At 40.3% G+C, this 21494-nt stretch overlaps 3 protein-coding genes across 3 annotated transcripts in view; 2 read left to right on the top strand and 1 right to left on the bottom strand.

Moving 5' to 3' along the window:
* The first annotated feature begins 205 nt into the window (after positions 1 to 205).
* On the top strand, positions 206 to 7434 carry cdc42l (cell division cycle 42, like). Its single transcript, XM_082552797.1, has 6 exons — positions 206 to 315; positions 3800 to 3904; positions 4053 to 4125; positions 4243 to 4352; positions 6042 to 6239; positions 6364 to 7434. The coding sequence occupies exons 2-6, from the start codon at positions 3800 to 3802 to the stop codon at positions 6451 to 6453; spliced, it is 576 nt and encodes a 191-aa protein (XP_082408923.1). The 5' UTR covers positions 206 to 315; the 3' UTR covers positions 6454 to 7434.
* A 1162-nt stretch (positions 7435 to 8596) lies between these two features.
* Positions 8597 to 21489, bottom strand: wnt4b (wingless-type MMTV integration site family, member 4b). The gene is made up of 12 exons (XM_082550779.1): positions 21399 to 21489; positions 19880 to 19961; positions 12681 to 12777; positions 12544 to 12586; positions 12073 to 12300; positions 11582 to 11735; positions 11394 to 11478; positions 11144 to 11275; positions 10708 to 10850; positions 10476 to 10616; positions 9471 to 9633; positions 8597 to 9357 (listed from the first exon to the last, which is right to left on the bottom strand). The coding sequence occupies exons 5-12, from the start codon at positions 12159 to 12161 to the stop codon at positions 9188 to 9190; spliced, it is 1077 nt and encodes a 358-aa protein (XP_082406905.1). The 5' UTR covers positions 12162 to 12300; positions 12544 to 12586; positions 12681 to 12777; positions 19880 to 19961; positions 21399 to 21489; the 3' UTR covers positions 8597 to 9187.
* Positions 21301 to 21494, top strand: part of chd4b (chromodomain helicase DNA binding protein 4b) — a 27002-nt gene continuing 26808 nt past the window's right edge. The window contains exon 1 of the mRNA XM_082550774.1: positions 21301 to 21475. The gene's annotated coding sequence lies outside the window, so the exon portion shown is untranslated. The remainder of the gene's footprint in view (positions 21476 to 21494) is intronic.

Below are 21494 nucleotides of genomic sequence, written 5' to 3'. Positions count from 1 at the left end.
GAAGACTATTTAAAGATCTTACAAGAAAGCTTCAATAGACAGTTCAGGCTTTGTTGGATAATAAAGATGGTCAAACAAAATATTCACTGTCAAGCTCATGTGATTTGTATAAACACTGTTTATGCCTTATGTGCTGTTTTGCCATGTGGAAAAAAAAACAGAAATGTGTTGCAGTTTGGGCAGCAGGCGACGCTCTTTCTTTTGTATCGATTCTACAATCGGGACTGGGTCCCGGTTTGCTATGCGCCTGCGCACAAAGTAATTCGACCCTCAAACCCGGATGTAACCAACGCCTAACCTGTGGGAAGAAAAACGGTGAGTAGAGTTACAAAAACTGCTTAAAACTACTATTTGTGGCTAATTAGAGTAGGCGACACATGCAGGAGAGGCCCTCTAACAATGTTCAGTCTAACAGAAATGAAACATTTGTTTCTAGATGTTTTAAATCTGCGGGGTGGTTAAAGTTTTCTACCGATCAGGGTTAATTCAGAGCGGACAAACATTTCTTTAATGAAGCTGTCATGATTGTTTGTCAGCTTTGGTAGTGTGATTACTTTCATTTTGATCGATTTAGATCCCGCTGTACATTGTAATTAAATAAGAAATCTACCAGTGACAGTATTTTCACGCTGCCTGTCCACTGTTCACAAATCTGATTTAATTTATTCAGTCAGACTCAGTCTTAAATGATTATTTTTTTATATGTTGGCTAAAACATCTCATTTGCAGGTGTTAAACTTTCAGATAACAGATTAACAGATGGAGCTCTTATTTAGCGGAAGTGTTTGCAGTATCCGTTTCTAAATGTCATTTTGCTAATAGGCGGCATTTTCCTTTAACATCCTCGCTGTGCAGCTTATGCGGAAGTTATTCACTGTCATTAATTTTTCGCTTGCACATGTAATAACAAGCCAAATAGGAATACCTCCAAACGGTATGCACGCTGCTTGAACTCACACCTATCTATATACAGCCGTATCCTTCATGTTTTTGTTTCCTTTAGACTAATTTTGCATTAATTTTTATTTCAAAGTAGTTTTTAATTTTGCAAAATCGTTTTCCATTTGTTTATTCTACTTATTTATTTGGGCTGTTTTGATTGTGCCAAACAATTTTCTCAGTTTTGGGGATAAATAGTTTATCTTGTCTCATCTGATCAGAGACTATTTGATGGAATACATTTTTTTGTATTTTTTTTTAGCATTGTTCATCATACTGCAAATGTTTCTTTTTGTTTTTACAAGTAAGACTAGGGCCCAACTGATATAGGATTTTAAAGATTGACACTGATATTTGGCAATTTTAGAATCCAATATATCAACCAAATTTGACCAACATTTCTTATGTGTAGTTATTTAGTTTAGTTACATGCGTAGAGTTCTTATTAACATAATAGAAGTGCAATTTAAAAAAAGAGGGAAGTTGGAGAGGGCCCGATGGTGGACAAACTGTGCGTCAACACTGATAAAACCACTGAACAATGTTTTCGCTGTCTCTTCTTTACTGTTTTTTCTTTTATTGTGGAAGATGCAACAGGATGTGGAGTGTGGTAACAAAGCACTGACAGAAACAAGAAAGAAAACAATTGTAAAAGAGAAACAATCCATCCATATTTGTACACATGTTGTGTGGTTATGTGCATTATGTGGATAGGTGAAGCTCTATTCAGTCTCATTTATCAGCTGTTATAAATGCCAGTAATGACAGATGTGGACCAATAGATGAGTGGCGTATATCACTGATAAAGCTGTCATGCTCTAACTAATGCTCTCTCTGTATGCTTTTATGCCTAATAACTTAATTGGTTTGTTCTTCGAATAAAAGTCGTATTACTAGAGGTCTAAGTCACATAAAAACGCCTTGGTATAATTCATCAGCACCACAAAAGTTTAATTCATTTGTCTCAAACTGATTCGACTTTTACTGAATATTATATTTGTCATGAAGGGTGGATCGGGTTGCAGTCGTTTTAGGTGCTGCACATTAAAGTAGCAACAGAAATGTTTAGTAAATTTGACTTTTAAATAAGTGGGATGAATTTAATAGTTAACATGTACTGTAGGAAGGTGTGGCACCAAGAAATCTGAGCAGGCACTGTTTAAATATGCAAATAGTTTATTTGACCTAAAAAAAATAAGTTAATACTAAGTATTACCTTCACATGGGATTCAAACTTTGTTCCCTTTGATGTGAACGTTTTATGTTTAATCCATTGCAACACTACAGCTTAGTACCTGTGTGGACTTTTTCACCCTTTATGCTACTTTATATGACTCACCCCAGCCTGTCCAAATAGACCTATGATTGGATTTTCAAAAGCCTGAACACAAAGCCCAGCATCGGCGTAAGGGTCTAGTTCTGGCTCAGGCCATTTGAATTAAGATGCTGAAATTCTATAATGGATACTTTTTTGTCCACTAGTCCTAAAAAGACATACCCTGCCCCAACTGTAATGTTATCGCTTATCTTAGGACAAAATATGTTAGCAGTGTGAGCTTAATGGATCAAAACTATGAAAATGGCCATTGAAATGCTGCTGTTGCAATATGTAATGTGTAAGCATTTTACTATCAGAGTTACAGAGGTTGAGCTATTTAAAACTTTCAGTTTTTATTTGGTAAAGTAATACTTTAACACTTAATACATAATACTTAATACTTTATTTTCGAGTATTTGCATGTTTGATGTCTAAAATCCTGTGATGCTGCATACGAATAATTACTTCATATATAAAGTTATGTAATCTTTATATGCAGTCCATTCCCACATCTACACTATAAATCATTGCATGTTACAAGATTAGAGACAAATTCATGAATGATCAGACATGCCTTTCGTCTCAGAAAGGCATGTCAGGCGCTTGCTGGTTTCAGTTTTGCACCCCCACCCAAGGTGGAGGAAGGGTTTGCGATTGCTGCATTCTGCTTTTCCTTCAGACAGCAAGAGGGTGCAAATTCCACCAGGCCAAATTCCAGGAAAATATTGACAGAAAAACATAAAGGTTTAATCGTTTTCTTTAAAAATGCAAAGTAGGCCATTGGCCTCCGCTGAGGATGCAGTCTGTAAGTTTATAATTGTTTGACCTTTCATATTGTACTGACCAATAATTGATTAATCTTCAAAATAATGTGCAGATTATTCAGTAGTGAATATAAATATTAATTCCAGGCTTAGATGTGCTGGTTAGATGCATCACATGTCTCTGTGAGTCTGTCACAGTTAGTGCTTGTGTGTTTGTTTCCATGTTGTTTCACTGCCTGTATGTGAACCCATGCATGATTCTAGAGACAGTAATCACTCAAATCAAATCAAATCACTTTTTTATTGTCACATCACATGTGCAGGCACACTGGCACAGCACATGCGAGTGAAATTCTTGTGTGCGAGCCCCACAAGCAACAGAGATGTGCAAACACAACAACACAAACGACCAAAATACAAGAATGGCCAACCTGAAACTAATAAATATATGTACAATATATAATAGTGTATGCATTTCTGGATGTGTATACTAAATATTTTCCTACGTGTGTGTGTGTGTGTGTGTGTGTGTATACACATTTTTACAAATTAAATAGTAAAAAAATAAAATAAAATAATAATAATAATAATAATAATAATAATAATAATAAAATATATAAAATATACAGAGTTGAATATGTGCAAAACAAGTGGCATTTATATACAGTACTAAGAGTGCTTGTGTATTACTTCCTCTCTAAGAGTCTAGCTAGCTGTCTGGTGTGCTGTTTCTGGCAAACATCTTGTCATGTTTCCTACTTTCTGTTTTTCTTTGTAGATGCAGACGATAAAATGTGTAGTAGTAGGAGATGGGGCTGTAGGAAAGACGTGCTTACTGATCTCCTATACAACCAACAAGTTCCCCTCAGAATATGTGCCTACGGTAGGAGGAGGAATTAAGAAAGACTGAGCCATATTGTTGTAAACATGCTCACCTATAAAATTTCTGTTTTCTTATATTATTCATGGTTATAATGCTGCACTACCATTAACTGCCCTTTTTTGCTTACTTCTTTTTTGTGTTTTCAAAGGTTTTTGACAATTATGCCGTGACAGTGATGATCGGCGGAGAGCCGTATACGCTCGGTCTTTTTGACACAGCTGGTAAGCTGGTCTTCGAAAGTCTCTCAGTTTCACTTTTTCTCTCTCATTTCTGTCAGTCTAAAACCTTTGGGAAAAAAAATGTCCTTGTTCTGCTTCTCTTTTGATTGCTGCTCTCAGGTCAGGAAGATTATGACAGGCTGCGTCCTCTCAGTTACCCACAGACAGATGTGTTCCTTGTATGTTTCTCTGTTGTCTCACCCTCGTCGTATGAAAATGTCAAAGAGAAGGTCAGTTTTGAAATCTCTTTTCACTGTTTTGGGAACAGAGATGTTGACTATTTTTTGTTAAATGTGTTGGCAGACTTACACTGGTCACTTTGTTTTATTCATAATCTATAATCAGCCAATCATGTTGCAACTTAGTACCTTTAGGCATTTAGACATGGTCAAGATAACTGGCTGAAGTTGAAACTGAGCATCAGACTTGGGGGGGAAAAAGGTTAAGGATTTAAATGGCTTCAAACATGGTCTGAGCATTTCAGAAACTGACGATCTACTGAGATTTTCCACACACAACCATCTATAGAGTTTATAGAGAATGGACTGAAAAAGAGAAAATATTCAGTTGGCAGCAGTTCTCTGGGGGGAAATGCCGTGTTGATGCGAGAGGTCACAGGAGAATGACCACACTGACAGGAAGGCAACGGGAATGCAAATAACCTCTTGTTGCAACAAAGGTATACATAAGAGCATCTCTGAATGCACAACATGTTGAACCTTGAAGCAGATAGGCTGCAGCAGCAGCAGCAGAAAAACACACCGGGTGCTACCCCTGTCAGCTAAGAACAGGAAACCGAGGTTACAGATTGCATCTGCTCACCAAAATTGGACAACAGAAGGTTGGAAAAACGTCGCCTGGTTGGACGAGTTTCAATTTCTGCAACAATATTCAGATGGTAGGGTCAGAATTTGGCATAAACAGCATGGAAACATGGATCCATCCTGCCTTGTATCAGTCGTTCAGGCTGTTGGTGTAACAGAGTGAGGCACATTTTGGGGCCTTTAGTACCAACTAACCAAGCATCGTTAAACACCACAGTCTCCATCCCTTTATATAAGCAGTGTCCCCATCTTCTGATGGCTGCTCCACCAGGATAACGTGCCGTGTCACAAAGCTGTAATCATCTCAAACTGGTTTCTTGAACACTAGAGTGAGTAGACTGTACTCAAATGGGCTCCACAGTCACTAGGTCTCAAATAGAGCACCTATGGGATGAGGTGGAATGGGAGATTCACATCATGGATGTGCAGCCATTAAAACTGCAGCAACTCTGTGATGCTGTTATATCAATATGAACTAAAATCTCTGAGGAATGTTTGATGCATGTGGAGTTGAGGCAGTTCCAAATGCAAAAGGGGGTCCAACCAGGTACTCGCAAGGGGAATCTGATAAAGTGGCCAGTAAGCGTATAGATCTAAAAATAATGATTATTTTTAAAGATCTCCTGTTCATTTTCTCTAGCTAGCCTAATGCTTATATTTAAATAATTTTGTATGTAATAGAGTGAAGAAAGTGCTGTAGTTTTCTAAATTTGACACACGTTCAAGAGCCACTTGCTCAAAATAGTGAAGTTTTCACTGTGTTCTTATGATCATCCTGATGTGGAGGTGTGTTACACCTCCACATCAGGAGTCGCGATGTCCTTTCTGCTTGGACTGCTTGGAATTTTAATAATTGTTTTAATTGTCGTCCTTATTCTCAATAAATGTCACATGGAAGAAAAAGCCTCCTGCTTCCTCAGTTTCTCTACAATCTCACCGTTTTACATGCCAGACATTTTATTACACATTATTTTCTATGAAATGAAAAATATGAATCAGAAACTATTTGGATTAAAGGAAAAGCATACCAGCTTTTGATAGTCGCAAATTTCATTGGGTATCTAAGATAAACTTTGTCTTTTTGTCTGTATCCAGTGGGTCCCTGAGATTTCACACCACTGCCCAACCACCCCTTTCCTGTTAGTGGGGACACAGGTAGACTTGCGGGAAGACAGCAACACGGTGGAGAAGCTGGCAAAGAACAAACAGCGCCCTTTATTACCCGAGAGCGGCGAGAAGCTGTCTCGTGAGCTCAAGGCTGTTAAGTACGTGGAGTGCTCTGCCCTCACACAGGTATGTAAAATCTCACTACACTTTTAAAACGTATTTAAAAAGTGACAGATTTGTTTGAAATAGAAAGTTATGCTTCCTTCTGTTATGCTTCCGTCATCTTTTCCTCTTCTTCTTCTTTAACCAGCGAGGACTTAAAAACGTGTTTGACGAGGCCATACTGGCAGCTTTGGAGCCCCCCGAGACCAAAACAAAGAAGAGGTGTGCTCTGCTATAGAAGAGTGCTGACCGCGAGATGCAAAACGGTGCATATAGAAAAAATAGGTGGGATGATTGAAAACATCATAAAGATTAGTGGCCATTTTGACAAAAAAAAAAAATCCCAAAAAACAAAGGACAAAACCAAAGGGGAAGGGACGGTACCGTGGCATCGAAATGTATTTCGGTACACACGTACACTGATTGTGCCTTCAAAATAAAAGCTGAAACAGGCTGAGGATTCAAAGTATCAGATGTGCAGTGAATGCAGTTTAAGCACCAACTGTGTCCTTCTCTGAAACCTTTAGAAATCGCAGTGTTCTCTCTATAAATATTCAGGTGGGGCAGGCCCCCCCTTGCCTGTCACTGTTTTTTTTTTTCCCCCCAAAGAAATGTTCATTTATAAACTTGACATTGGCCTCTTCCTGCGTTTTACTTACTGTGGCCTACTGGGTCCTTTAAACTCAGTATAGGGAAGTATAAAAGGGGAAATACTTCAGTTACATTTAACATTAGTACGTTTAAGGGGGCAACTTGATGTTAAGTGGTACTCTACTTGCTTTCTTTTCCGACCTTCCTCAGTTGAATAATGTCAAAAAACTAAACATTTGCTGTCACTCCAAACAAAAGCAGTTGTCTGTAACGGTTACTTTCTTCTAACTAGTGGTGACTTGCAGGGATGAAAAGTGTTTTCACCAAGTTCCCTTATCCAGGTTACTTATGAGTTTCTGTTTTCTTTTTTGTGTATATTGTAATTTCACAGTGCTGTTTTGGGAAAATGTTAGTATTTTTTAATTATTTTTTTCCCATTTTGAAACTTGAGTTGTTGTTTTTCGTTTTGTTTTTTTAATTGCAAGACCTCCAACATTTGAGCGAATGATGAGAAGATTCAAGTTGTAATATTTTTAATGGCTCTTGAGAAGATGAACTTTTTCTAGTCAATTTCTGGGTGTTTGTAATCACAGGATATTTTTAATAAAATGGTTGAGCTCAAATGAAATGTAATCGTTGTTTTGTGTGTTTGAAGGCAAAAGACTGAATTCGAAAGTATTACAGAGTTTAAGGGCGTGATCACACAAGTCACACTTGCCTCTGTACTTGCACTGTGTTAATGATCTGGGCCTGAGTATGCTTCTCTCACATGCTCCCACTGTCACAAACACTTGCTCTACCAGAGCACAATGAGCTTCGTAATTTTATGCATTTTGTTGTTTATTTTTAGATCTTCTTAAAAGCTGCAGCATGATCAGTTGAGGGAAGCGTAAGGTATCCAGTGAAGTGGGAAAAAAAATCCCTCCAAACCTACCTGGTCTTATTTGAAAAAACTGCCCCCTAAACCTAGTAACTGGTTGTGTCACCCTCGGCAGCTAGAATTGCAATCAAGCGTTTTTGATATATGGCAATCAGTCTTTCACATTGATGAGGAGGAATATTGTCCCAATCTTCACAGCAGAATTGTTTGAATTCAGCCACATTGGAGGATTTTCGAGTATGAACGGCCTGTTTCAGGTCGAAATGACAAAGCATCTTAAATGGATTTGGAGGACTTGAGCCATGCAGCCAATCCAGATAAGGATTAAAGGATTGTTAACATGACGCCAGGTAGGTGGTGATTTCTCTGACTGCAAAAAGAAGTTCAGTTGTTTACAAGTCAATAGGAAAACAGCGCCCTTGATCTATGACGTCAATAACCACTTTCCTGATGAGTTTATGAGCTCGGTCGCTGGTTTCAAGTCTTAGAGAAAAAAACATGATGCTTATTGTGTAAATTATGGCTCCTATTGGATTAAAAACATGATTAAGCTGCGCATGTTTTAGGGCGAGGCTTTGTGATTGAAAAGTTGCTTTAAGTGGGCAGGGTTTGAGAGTCACATGATGTAAGAGGACTCCACAAATCAATGAGTGAGATCTCTTTTTTTATATAAAGTCTACTAGCAATGACAGTCTGACAGTTACTGAGTTTCACTGTAGGTTTTAAATAATAAATCAATCAATGGTATAGTCATGCAAAACTAAACATGTACAGGGACCTGCAACTACAACTTCTGTTCCAAACAGTCTCACAGGGTACCATTCAATAAAGAAGCACTTTGGTATTTTTTTTTTTAATAAACTACTCTATTTATTAGAAACTCAAAAAGACCTAAACGCACTCATTGTGCAGGAAACAGAACAGTTTCATACAAGGACGAGGGACAAAAACACAAGACATGGAAGTAAGTGCAGCAAAGACTCTGATATACAAATAAATAAACCAGAATCAAAAAGAAGACATAAATACAGTACAAGTCCAAAGACGTGCTAGCCTATAACAGAATACAAGATAAAAGAAATCTTCAGTGTTTGAGAGTTAGTTTGGGTTAAGCTCTGCTTTAAAAGCTTTGTCAGTTCAGCGTGTGATTAACTGCTGTGTTTGTGTGTGTTCATGGCTACACCTGTATGCATGTCTGTGCCTGTCAGTTTGTCTGTCTTAATATTTTGAGCAGTTTAAAAGCTGAGCAGACTTTTTTTTTTTTGTACTTCCCGATGGAGCTTTGTCTTTACATTAGTTCTAATTTTGCAGTTTTTACAAGAAAACAATCAAACCAAACTGCAGTTTCACTTCTCTAAGGGAAAACGTGGACAAAGAAAGGCTGCTTTGGACAATAATTACGATAATTTGGTGTCAAAGTTAACCCGCGCTGTGTCCAGCGGTGTCTGTCTGGTGGTTGGTTAGGATCTGGGCTCATTTGGTCAGGCCTTGTTAGGACTTCTTACACTCTACAGGTATGAATGGTGACCGTATTCTTGCACTGCTGGCAACGCACCGAGCAGCACCAGGAAAACTTGCAGGAGCAGCGCTGCACCACCTCAGCCCGGCCTGCTTTGTAGCCTGGCCCGCAACACACCAGCTCGCAACCATCTGGTGCCAGCCGAGACGTTCCTGGGGGGAGGGGGGTTGGTTTAAAACATTGCAACATCACTTTCTAAATTGATATGAGTGGTAAGTTGGATTATGTGAATTATTTTCCTGTGACGTGGTCCTGGTGATCTTACCGTTACATCTTCTACCTGCAGTCCCAGGAATACCATTTTCAGGGTCGAGACGGCAGAAATCTGGGGAGGGTGCAAGATACACAAGATCTCTGGCAGCAGGGGGTTTGACCTGTGAGTCTCGGGGGAGCAAGGCTGTCCTGGAGCCTATACGTGTCAGGCGGACCTGGGAGGATTGTGACATTAAAACACAGTAATGTATACTGTAATAATAATGACTACTAAACACGGTCAACGTTTTTAAAATATGTGGTCAGCTTATGCAGAAGTGATCCAAAAGCTCACAGCTTATTTTAGACTGTTTTCCTTCTCTTGGCTACTTCTGATGTCAAAGATAATATCCTTAACCCTTTAAAGCCTGAACCATGAAATAATTGCCAGGAAATTCAATTTTTCTGAAAATGGAGTGCTTATTGAACATTCTGACAATTTTTAAAAAATTAATCATATTTGATACATTGGCATTATTTTTTTTTTTGCAATTTACTACATAAAAATGTATTGGGCCCGAATTATTTAGTTTCCGTGGGGACAAAAATCACACTGATGATCGATAGATCTCTAAAACTCAAGAATTTGAGGCACTTGGTGTTACAAGGTTAATATGGTAATCCCGAGCACACAGCTCTGGCTTTCAGGAAAGTAGCCCCAAAACTTGATGTTTAAACCTTCTGTTTGCAAGGAGCAGCCAATCAGAAAAAAACTGATTTAAGAGGAGGGAAGTTAAATTGCTTTTAACCCCCATATTTCATGAGATGATGAGCTGAGGGCTTGCAACAATCAACAAGATAAATAAAGATTTATTTTGAGATGTGAATCATATAAAACTACTGTAGCAAGGTCCAAAAATACAAACATGGAGCTGAAAAAGCATAACATGTTCATTTCGAGATGTTTCAGCGGAAATTGTAGTTTTTTTCTGATAAATAATTTACTTCAGCTGTTGTGACGTCTGCTCACCCCATTAAGCTAGGGAAGATAAAACAAGCAGAAGGTATCATCTGTTACCTCTGTGGCTCCATCAAAACGTTCCTTGAGCACAACGCCCACACGCCTGAATGGGGGCATGACCTTCCAGCAGGTCCTCAGCTCACAGGACCCAGACACACCGTGACATTTACACTCAACCTGCATGTTATGAAGGATGGCCTGAGGAGGAGATAATTATAAAGGACAAAAAAATTCTGTAAATTGACACAGGGATTTGGAAATCTGTAAGGACATTGGTGATGTTGCTAACCTTTCGACCCGCCTCGTTGTTGTGGAGGTTCATGAGCGGCCGGCCTGCTGACAGCCCCTTGGCTCGCTCTGGTTCATCCACAAATGTCTGAGAGAAAGCCACACCATAGGACAGGTTGTCACTGCACCCTGACCACTGGAAACCTGTGGTGGAACGAGGCTTAGATTAAGATGATCTGTGTTACTGCGATTTTGTAAGGTCAAAGAAGGTTAGATGTTAAATGGAAAATCCCATCTGGTTCATGTGAGGCAGGGGGCAGCTGCTACAGTCTCACAGCACAGGTGTGTTACATGTGACAGCAGATGGGAAACTACCAGCTGACATTACTGCTGCATACTTTAGACCCACAATCAGCACTGTAGCAGCCTTTCTATGCTCTGTGTGAGTCAGAGTCGATTTACTCACTATATTTTCATGGAATAGAGTTAAAGCTCACCCTCCGGGCTGACCCCCCTGACCTTCCTGTCACAGCCACACCTCTCCAGCTCCCCACGGGTGCAGGCTCGGGTCACCGCAACCGCCACAGCTGCTGAGGACAGAGCGTGCACAAAGGCTGCCTCACGAGTGCCTGAAACCACAGCAGAGACATGACACAACTTTATTTTTAGAGAATATTTATAAATGTTGCTCAGTGAATCGAGGTTTCTTCAGAAAATTCACTAACTTCATGCCAGTAATGGGTCTACCTTGGTTCATCACTCTGCCAAATACATTGATCCCACGTGGGGTGATGGAACAATTCCAGCGGCGATTCCTGAACTGGTGCTGGCACTGAATTGGACAGCGAGTTACACACCAGGTATGTAAAAGTTTCCATCTCTGCCACACATAATGGTGATTGTTATTTAAATCACTCAGAAGTTATGCTTCATACCTCTTCTATGACCATCTCTGCTGCCTTGCGTACAGACTCCATGACCTCCCCCCGTGCTCTGCACACCCCCACCTGGCCTGGGGTCAGCCCCCTCAGCCGTGCACATGGGGCAGCACCAGACACAGGCCGGGAACGGGGCAGCCTCGCCAGGGAGCTGGGACATAAAAATGGAAGGTGGAGGAGTGATTCACAGCAAGTACGTGGGGGAAGATGCATATTTAAGTACAAGGCTGGGGCCTTTAAAAGAGTGACAGAAAGATGAAAAGGTAACAAATAGAGAGGATGAAAACAAGGAGACAAACAGGCAAAGAAGACACGGAGGGCACAGTGAAGGCAGGGAGAGAGAGAAAAGAGAAAAGGTCACCAGGAGCGAGACAAAGAAAAGAGGGGAGCGACTGAAAGAGATTTAGTGACATGTCACCACCTTTTAAAAGTTATAGCATGACAAACAAACTCCCTCTTTCTCATCCTCCTTCACACACTAGACTTACAGCCAATTGGTTGCCATGGTGGGGTGGGTTGCCCATAGCAACAGGAGGAGGAGTGGTGCCGTGAGATTGACAGTGGAGACAGTTGGCATCAGACTGTCTGTCTGTCTGTCCGTCTCCGTGCGTCAGGCTGGGTCTTTGGGTCCACAGCTGAAGTGATCGCTCCGTCCGTCTGTGTGTTTGTTGCCGTTTAAGTTTAAAGTCCAGAGTCTGGGGATGATCCCCACATATCTGTTGAAATCACAAGTTAGCAGGTTAACGATGAATGCAGAGATGCTCTGCATGGTATTTTGGTCAAGTAAACAATAAATTCCTTATTAGTTTTCTAATGATAAGGTTTATGCAAGTTACTGGTGTTCGAAGTTAAGTCTGTATATGCAGTTTATCATTTTGTAGCAAATAAAACCACAAAATTACTGTGTTATACTCGTGAAATTTCCTTCAGGTTGCAAGAGTTTTAAAATTGATTCTTACCAGTTGATATTTTTGTGATAGCCAGTTATTCTTCTTTTTGTTACTGAGTGGACAGAATTTCAAAATGAATCACAATTTTATTCACCAAAGCTGCTCTTCAGCTTCTCTCTATTGTTGCCAAAAAAAAGCATACTTACATGACTGTTTCACAAACTCATCCTTGATGCACAAAAAGACGTCCATATGTCCGATTTCAGTCCCAGATTAACTGAATTCACCCCCAAAAACAAGAACCTAAAATCCAGAAACACTAATAAAAGTCACTTTTTTATTAGTCAGGAAAACAGTAGCACGGTGTCATCTTATGGTTAGTTCTTTCCCGGGAAAACAAATGTGTCCATTGCGAGTTGAAAAAGCAAGAATGAGTGAGGGCAGTGAGCTGGGAGTGATGGGTTATAAAGGAGGTAGAGAGTGAGGCTGGGAGAGAGAGGACATCCAGGGTGTGGAGTGATGCTGAGGGAGGAGGAGGAGGGTTTGGAAAAGGGTCATTGTTTTACTACGCAAGCATTACAAGCGTAAGTATGCCCTCTATTGTGTTAATCTGGCATGAAAACTAAAGTCTGAGCCTGGGCTGGTACCTGGACTGAAATCACAAATGTGGTTGTGTGCATACATGCCTGAACACATGTATGAACATATATATATGATTTATATCAGAGAAACTTATGAGAACTCCAACTCCAACCTGTTTGTTTCAATAAACTTTTCTGCAAAATCCTCTTGTCAGTGACTGAAACGCAGCACTTCCAGTTCCACATATATGTACACGCATGTGAGAAAGTGTCTTACCTAATGTGTAATTTTCCCAAACTTTGTTGCTCATTTTACGAGTCCAGCTCTCCCCCCCTACTTTTCCTCTATGTCCCCCACATTTGCCCTCTCGTTCTCCTTCTCTCTCACTCCCTATATTGTCTTAGAAGAAGAGGTGACATTTAGACAAGGGGAAGAAAACAGACTGCCGACAAATATTGGAACTAAGGCAAATAAATCACAAGAAGGGAGGGCACGAGGACAGAGCGGATCAGTGTCACACGGGGGATTGGGAAAAGCAATAAAGAATAATAAACCAGGTTGGTGGTATATGAACTGAAGACCAAATTCTCAATCAAATTATCCACGTGAACATAGATTTTCTGGAGAATTTGAAATACCCTAAAAAAAATTTATTGATTACTGCATGTTGGCTGTTTAGCACAGAAAAACAAGCGCATGAAATAAACTGTACAGCATTTTTTTTAAAGAATATTTATCACTGCATATATTTTCATTTTTTATTTTGTAGTATTCCCTCCCTTTCTCTCCTTCAAACCAGTCATAGCAATACTGGAAGAAATCCAGATGTACCTTCAGTGTTTTAAAAATTTGTGTTTCCTTTAGATTTAAGCTACTTTTGGGACCTATTCCAGTCTTATAACACTCTGAAACAACCAGAAGAAGCATGTAAATTATGACTATTTCATTCCCCATATTTATGGTTTTTACTGAATAATGTAAGGTCTTTAAGGCCTACTAAGTCAAACTATAAAAGATATAAGAAAATAAAGTTTTATTGACCTATATTTTTTCCTCAGTTGCCCGCTTCCCTCGGGAAAAGAAAAATCAGGTTGTCACAAGATCAGTAAAATGTCAGTAAATGTGCTGTTTCAGCTTTCTTGAGCATCAGAACTCGTAAATTAATATAGCTCATAAATGTATTAAACGATCAGTATATGATTATGATATGAATAAAACATGACCTTTAAATGCAGCTCAATTGCACATAATCACACAAATTCCACTTCAACCAGAATCCTAAACCAGAAATCTGGTTCTGTTGTTCTGCTAATCTAGGCTAGTTAGCATAGAAAGTAGTTTTGTATTACAGTTTCCTCTGTTATGATGAGATTCAGCTGATGTCCAACAAAGTAAGTGAGAAGCATCAACGTGACTTTTAAAGGTAAATTAGCTACACGGTGAAACTTGCAGCTACGTCACCAGCTAACTATAACCAGATGGTGGTAAATGCAGTTTTTTAAAATTCAGAGTTTAAATGTTTAATTTAGGTCCTGATTTCCACATATTCTGACATCACTGATGTCTGATGGTAATTTTTCTTGATTTTAAAGTTGAAATTTAACTTCAAAGACTATAAATTAACATATGTGCCGCAGTCTTGTGACACTTAATGAAACCCCATTTGCTCATCTTAGAGGCTCATGTGTTGAATCAGTCAGTGCGTCACTGAAGCCAAACATTTGCAGACTCAAATGTTGGGAGTCCTCGTCTAAGATTTGGTGGCCCATCTACCTGACACCCAGAGTAAATGGTCACCCATCTCTCTTGCACACTTTCCTCTGTGTGTATCAGCAAAGACAGGTCTCTTCGAGGCTCCCTTCCCTCCTTTTTTAGTCTTCCACATGTCGTATTACTCCTTTGTGTCCCCTGTTTCTCCAAGTGACGTCTTCTGCTGTCTCCCACAGCAACACCATGGAGATGAGCTGGCCACTGTCATGTCCGGCGCCTCTGTTATGCTCGTCCCTTCACCCCTCTCTCGTAAATAACCTGCCCTCTTTTTTTTATCTTTATCTTTCCCCCATTTTGTGGACATTTTATCATTCCGAAATGGTCCCACACTGATTGACTGTAGCCAGGTTGCAAAGCCTAAAGAGATGCTTGTTAAAGCTTCAGCATGACATATATGTGGAGATGAGTTGCTTTCCCTCTGTTAAAGTGGGAGACAGCAGCAGACTTTGAGAGACAACTCTTAACTGATCTCACTTTGTCCACTGATTCTTACCATTGGGATGGATGATTGGCCTCATTCGGACAGGGCTGCCTCAGGGTGAGTCTAGACTTCACGAACATGCCCCCCCCCCCCCCCCCCCCATACCCCTCCCCTCATACCCCTCCCAAGGTCATTAAGAGACAGAAATGTAACCCATCACCTTTTTCTCACTCCTTGATCTGCTTTGTTACTTCCCTGCAGTTGAGGGCTACCTGCCTCAGCAGTCTGAATGCAGATATCAGGCAGGAACATGACTGTTGTGCATGAGCAGGCTCACATTGCTCAGGCATCTCTGCCAACAAAGAGCACTGCACGCACTGCTGTGTATGAATGTGTGTGGAGCGTGTGCATGAATATTATGGGATGGCGGGCGGTGGTGTTGTCAGGCAGGGAAGAGGGGGTGGCAGAGTGGGCGGCGAGCTGTGTGCACATGGGGGGAGGGGGCAGAGGGAATGGACGACCCATGGATGTTATGGAAATATGGCGGTGAGTGTACGTGTGTGTGCGCGCGTGTGTTTGTGGTGTGGGGGGGGTGTAGCAGCCTGCTTTAGGTGGAAGGACAGCTGTGCATATAGGATAGAGGGAGCAAGATGAAGCGTTGAAGATGACGGAGTTGCACTTGAGTGCATGTGCACCCGCACATGCATGTGTAAGGGGCATTCAAGCAAAAGTAACGGACAATGACCAGACGTAGGCCTTTGTTGCTATGCGATCTGCATGTCCTGTACAGTGGGGAATACTGCAAAGTGGCCTCTGGAGTGTAAAGAAAGGCCTCACATCTTTGCAGCTCCTGCCCATTGAGATCTGAATCTGATACCATAGGAATCTTTCTTTTATGAATCAAAGCAACATAGGTATCAATAATCAAGACCCACAAATAAAAAGCAGAATAAAATATTAATCACATGCCTATTTAGCAGTGAAAAAAATAATAGTGTTAATGTAAACTATGTAATTTTTTCCCCCAATGAAATGAAACACATAGATCTCTGTGAAAAGTAAAGAAATACAGTAAGTTAATGGGCAGGAAATCCAATTAAAATGCAACGCATAATTACAGTTTAGTTATCCATGGCTGACAGTCTAAATAGTAACATGTCTTATGCCATAATGAGCAGAGCAGCAGCCTGCAAAGTGAGCTAGTCATAACAAGCCAAATGCTGCCAAAATTGGCATAAAATGTCTGTCAGATATCAAACACACTGAGGTGAACGTTGCACAAAACACCTGACTGAATGCTAAACTGCTGCAGCTAGTAGGCAAAGTATGTGTGTGTGTGCAAGCATATGTCTGTGTGTGACAGAGGAATATGATGCTTAAACTGTACGCAAATCTGATTCAGTGTGATTACAAAGTGCTCTTCAGAGTAGTAGAAATGAGCATTTCTCATGGTGAATGAGTAAATCTTTGGAGCCTGATTAGACGCCATGTGGCCTTCGATTGCTCCTTCTAAACTCGTTTATGAGTTCAAACTTTTGAAATTGGACTTAACATTAAAGGGATTTTACTTTGGGAAGCCACTCAGAAATGAAGAGACCCCACTGAGCAGCTAAAAGCATCCATTTTCATTTATTTCTTTTTTAAAATAATAAGTTTTAGAAATCAATCAGTGAAGCCACAACAGGGAGCTGAATTTAGCAGAGGAGTGTGCTGCTGAAGCAGACACATTTTAGTTAACTTATTTGGTACTTTTGCTTTTGTATTACATATTATCTTTGGTACCTGCAGCTTACATATATATAAAATCTATCATGATTATTGCTGCGATGGTTTTGGATGTGCTGAAGCTCTGGTTGTATTTACTCCAGACAGAACCTGAAGGCAGCAGCAGTGTGCATGTTTTTTATGAATCAATTTTAAGATAAGATAAGATAAGATAAGATAGGTCTTTATTAATCCCACAACGAGGAAATTTTTGCGTCATTTTAGCACTTCCTTTCGACTGACACTTTACTACACAAGATACAAGATATGTGTGTACTTGCAAATCTGTTGGCTCTTGAAAGTAGATGACCAGATGGGAGACAGATGTGTTGCAGTCGAGTTGTAATGAACCCACTAATAACAGTCTAATTTAGGAACTCTACGTATGATAATGGCCATCATTTGTGTACATAATCAAAACTGAATCACTGTGATTGAAATGCTGAGTGTGGCTCTCTTGTAGTGTATCAATAAATCTGTACTCGATCAAACTCACATGTGGCTCATCCTGAGCTCTTATTTGCACATTCAGGTAATTTTACTTCAGAATTACTGAACCAAGCAAACCCAGCTGGGAGAAGGTTTTAGTCAGGCCTGATTTCATTTTTCGATCCATCTGTTTTCTTCTTCTTACCCAATTCAGGGCTGTGGGATGAGGGTTGGGGTACACCAGATGGGTCAGTCTATCACAAGGCCAACACAAAGACAGAAAGAAAGAGAAGCACTGGAAACAATTTAGTCAACATGCATATTTTGTGGACTGTGGGACAGAGGAAACCCGCACAGGCCAGACAGGAAGAACATGCATGCGCCGCACAGAAGGCCCCAGCCAATCAATGGATTCAAGCTCAGGACCCAGGACAGTAATATCCATTGCATCACTGTGCACCCCTGATTTTACTTCTCTTTTAAGTTATTGTTTTTTTGTGGTGGAAATGTGCTGTTAATTTTTTATTTGTTTCAACACCCAGGCCCTTTTCTAATAATTCAAGTCAATCCAGTTTTATTTATATACTGCCAAATCACTAAAACGGTTGTGGCAAGGTGCTTTATATTACAAGGTAAAGATGCTACAATAATACAGAGAAATTGGAGAAAAACCCAACAATCATATGACCCCAATGAGCAAGCGCTTTGGCAGCAGTGGGAAGGAAAAACTCCCTTTTAACAGGAAGAAACCTCTAGCAGGACCAGGTTCAGGGACCTGCCACGACCGGAAGAGAGCCAGAGATGAGTAATAACTAAAAATTAAATGCAGTGAGATGTATAAACACAGATATAAAGAACCAAAAATGTGAGTGTAAAAAGTGACTGAAGAAGAAACATTCAGTGCATCATGGGAATCAGGGTCACCTGATCCAACCCTAACTATACACTTTATCAAAAATGAAAGTTTTAAACCTAATCTTAAAAGCAGAGAGGGTGAATCCGAGCTGGAAGCTGGCTCCACAGAACAGGGGCCTGAATGCTGAAAGCTCTGCCTCCCATTGTACTCCAGGAACCACAGGTAAGCCTGCGGGCTGAGAGCAAAGTGCTCTAATGGGGTGATATGGTACTGTCAGGTCATTAATATAAGATGGGGACTGATTATTTAATACCTTGTATGTGAGGAGCAAGATTTTAAATTGAATTCTGGATTTAACAGGGAGCCAATGAAGGGAAGCCAGTAAACAAATATGCTCTCTCTTTCTAGTCCCTGTCAGTACTCTCACTGCAGCATTTTGAATCAACCGAAGGCTTTCTAGGGAGTTTTTAGGCCATCCTGATAATAAAGAATTATCAGAAAAAGTCCAGCCTAAAAGTCATAAATGCATGAACTAGTTTTTTAGTGTCACTCTGAGACAGGATGTTTTATTTATTAATACGTGCTTTGAAGGACATATCCTGGTCACAAATGACACGAAGATTTCTTACAGTGTTATTGGAAGCCAAGGTAATACCATCCAGAGTAAGCATCTGGTAAAATACCACATATCTAGGATTTTTAGGCCCGACTACAATAACATCAGTTTCATCAGAATTTAGAAGCTGAAAAATTGAGGTCATCCAGGTCTTTATGTCTTTAAGACATTCCTGCAGTTTAACTAATTGGTGTGTGTTATCTGGCTTCATAGATGGATAAGTTGGGTGTCATCTACATAGCAGTGAAAACGTGTGCTATGCCTTCTAATGATACTGCCTAAGGGAAGCATGTGTAATGCAAATGGAACTGGTTCTAGCACAGAACCCTGTGGAACGCCATAATTAACCTAAATGTGTGAAGAGGACTCTCTATTTACATGAACAAATTTAAGTCTATTAGATAGATAGATAACTCAAACCACTGCAGCGCAGTACCTCTAATACCTACAGCATGCTGTACTTGCTGTAATGGTCACTGTAATTGAACATTGCACTGAGGTCAAGCAGGACAAGCACAGAGATAAGTGTCAGAGGCTATGAGAAGATCATTTGTAACTAGGGATGGGTACCGGTCATGGCACTGCAACAAGTGCTTTAAGCTGATACTGTGATACTGTCAAAGGAGGTAACACCTCGAATCCGATGAAACACCTGGCGACGCATAGCGTTTTTTTTAAAAGCCCAGAAATGCGCCATATGATAGCTTGCTGCGAGACCTCACACCAAGCGCATCTACTGTGCGTGGGTTGCCTGTTATCTGACCGGAGTTAGCAATATCCCCCAAAAACCCCGAAGAGTAGAGTCCTGGCCCCTAGCCCTGCCAGTGTAGCAGAAATGATGACGGATGATGATGGCAGCAGCAGCCGTTCTTCTCTGCGTGAGTAGCTTCATGTTGTTCGTGTGTAATTTACGTTGAGTAGGCTAACCACGTTATTACATTAATGCATGTAAGGTGAACTAGCAAACCTCATCATAGCTACATGCGGCTGTCTTCTTGTTTGATGGCAGATACTCCCTTCAGATACTCCCTTCACCGTGGCCAAAAAGGCTAAAATGACCAAAGAAAAAGTGGAAAACAGTTAAACATGAGAGGTTTTGGACAAAGTTTGTGTTTTTTCCATTGTTTAAGCACTGCTTCCAGCCAAGAGTGATACCATATATGCCCCATAGCTGCAGAAAAGGCTAACATTGTTATCTTTTTACAAAAAACCAGCTGAACATGAGAGGTTTTTGGACCAATTTTGTGTTCTCCATTCTTTAAGCACCGGTTTGAGCACCGTTTGAGCACCGGCACCGTTTCAAAAGTACCGGTTTGGCACTGGTATCGGATAAAACCTAAACGATACCCATCCCTATTTGTAACGTTCACTAAAGCTGTTTCTGTGCTGTAATGAGCTCTGAAACTTGACCGAAACTATTCAAACAAACCATTCCTCTGCAAATTATCAGTTAGCTGTTTTACAACTAGTCTTTCAATATTGTGTATTTTGTATAATTTTTCCAGTGACAGGTCATTCGTCTCATCATGCATAACATTTGCCTTGACGTGTCATGGGTGAGGTGTTTTGAGTCTTTCCAATTTATAATCTTTGAGAAAACCCAGGCCTCACTGAAGAGATTATGTTTGTCAGCTGACTTGGGAATGCCATGGTGACTGCTCCCACAGCTAGTAGATGTGTTCTGGGAGGAGAGGGAGGTCTCCATGGTTGGATGGATGAATAATGTGTAACATTTGATATTTAAAGGTTTCCTTTTTTTCCCTAAAGCAATGCTGATGTTTAAATAATGGAGGTCTATGGGTGTTTTTAAACATTCTTCTGGATACAAACCAAGTAGAAACAACTTTTAGTAGAAACAACTTTTAAATGATCTCTGCATGTGTCTTTCTGAGCTCGTCACAAAATATATTAATCCTCCTGTAAAGTCTCACACAGTGAAGTAATGTTACTTTGGACTCTGTACATTTAAAACATATGTCTGTTATATTTATAGTACAGTCATTTACTTTAGGGGTAGTTACATAAGTTGCATTTAGCAACATATGTAACTAGCACTATTAACACTATAATCCACTCTCTAAACACAAACAGATTATAAAACTTGGATATCATGGCTTTCATTATTTCTGCAAATATTCAGAGGGTGGAGGTAAGGATCTAGTGGGTGGGTGTTGATACACTTTAACAAAACTTCTCAAAAAGTTTTGTAAAAGTCACAAATTCAACTTAAGGAGGGAATATTTGTTTATTTTTTTTAATGAAGGAATTACTTTCTAACCCTTGCTGTGCTGGTACATAACTACTGGTTTGTGATGTGGATGGAGGAGATAATCCTGGAGGAACTGATGGCAGTCTTCTCTGTCACTGGGGTGGCCCTGGGTACTCTCCACCTGTGTTGATACCACAGGAACAGGGGGCCCAGAGATCTGCAGCACTTCCTGCTCAGCAGGCCTGTTTGACCCGAACACAGTCGGCATGCTGCCTACCTGTATGGATCCAAAGGAAAGAGTGAAGGCTAAATGACTTCTTCTTGTAGTCCTGCTCACTACCAGGTGGATGCTCTGTGAGTATTATGGTCTGTC

The sequence above is a fragment of the Aulonocara stuartgranti genome, assembly GCF_965226115.1.
Source record: "Aulonocara stuartgranti genome assembly, chromosome: 11".
Classification (NCBI taxonomy): Eukaryota; Metazoa; Chordata; class Actinopteri; order Cichliformes; family Cichlidae; genus Aulonocara; species Aulonocara stuartgranti.
Note: the sequence above shows the minus strand (reverse complement) of the source record. Positions and strands in the feature narration are given on the sequence as shown.

Coding starts and splice junctions, on each gene's coding strand:
- wnt4b (XM_082550779.1), bottom strand. CDS start 12,161: ATGCCAACTGTCTCCACTGTCAATCTCACGGCACCACTCCTCCTCCTG. Junction 11,736..12,072: donor ACCATGGCAACCAATTGGCT/GTAAGTCTAGTG, acceptor TTTATGTCCCAG/CTCCCTGGCGAGGCTGCCCC. Junction 10,851..11,143: donor CAGGGGGGTCAGCCCGGAGG/GTGAGCTTTAAC, acceptor GTTCCACCACAG/GTTTCCAGTGGTCAGGGTGC.
- cdc42l (XM_082552797.1), top strand. CDS start 3,800: ATGCAGACGATAAAATGTGTAGTAGTAGGAGATGGGGCTGTAGGAAAG. Junction 4,353..6,041: donor ATGAAAATGTCAAAGAGAAG/GTCAGTTTTGAA, acceptor GTCTGTATCCAG/TGGGTCCCTGAGATTTCACA. Junction 6,240..6,363: donor AGTGCTCTGCCCTCACACAG/GTATGTAAAATC, acceptor TTCTTTAACCAG/CGAGGACTTAAAAACGTGTT.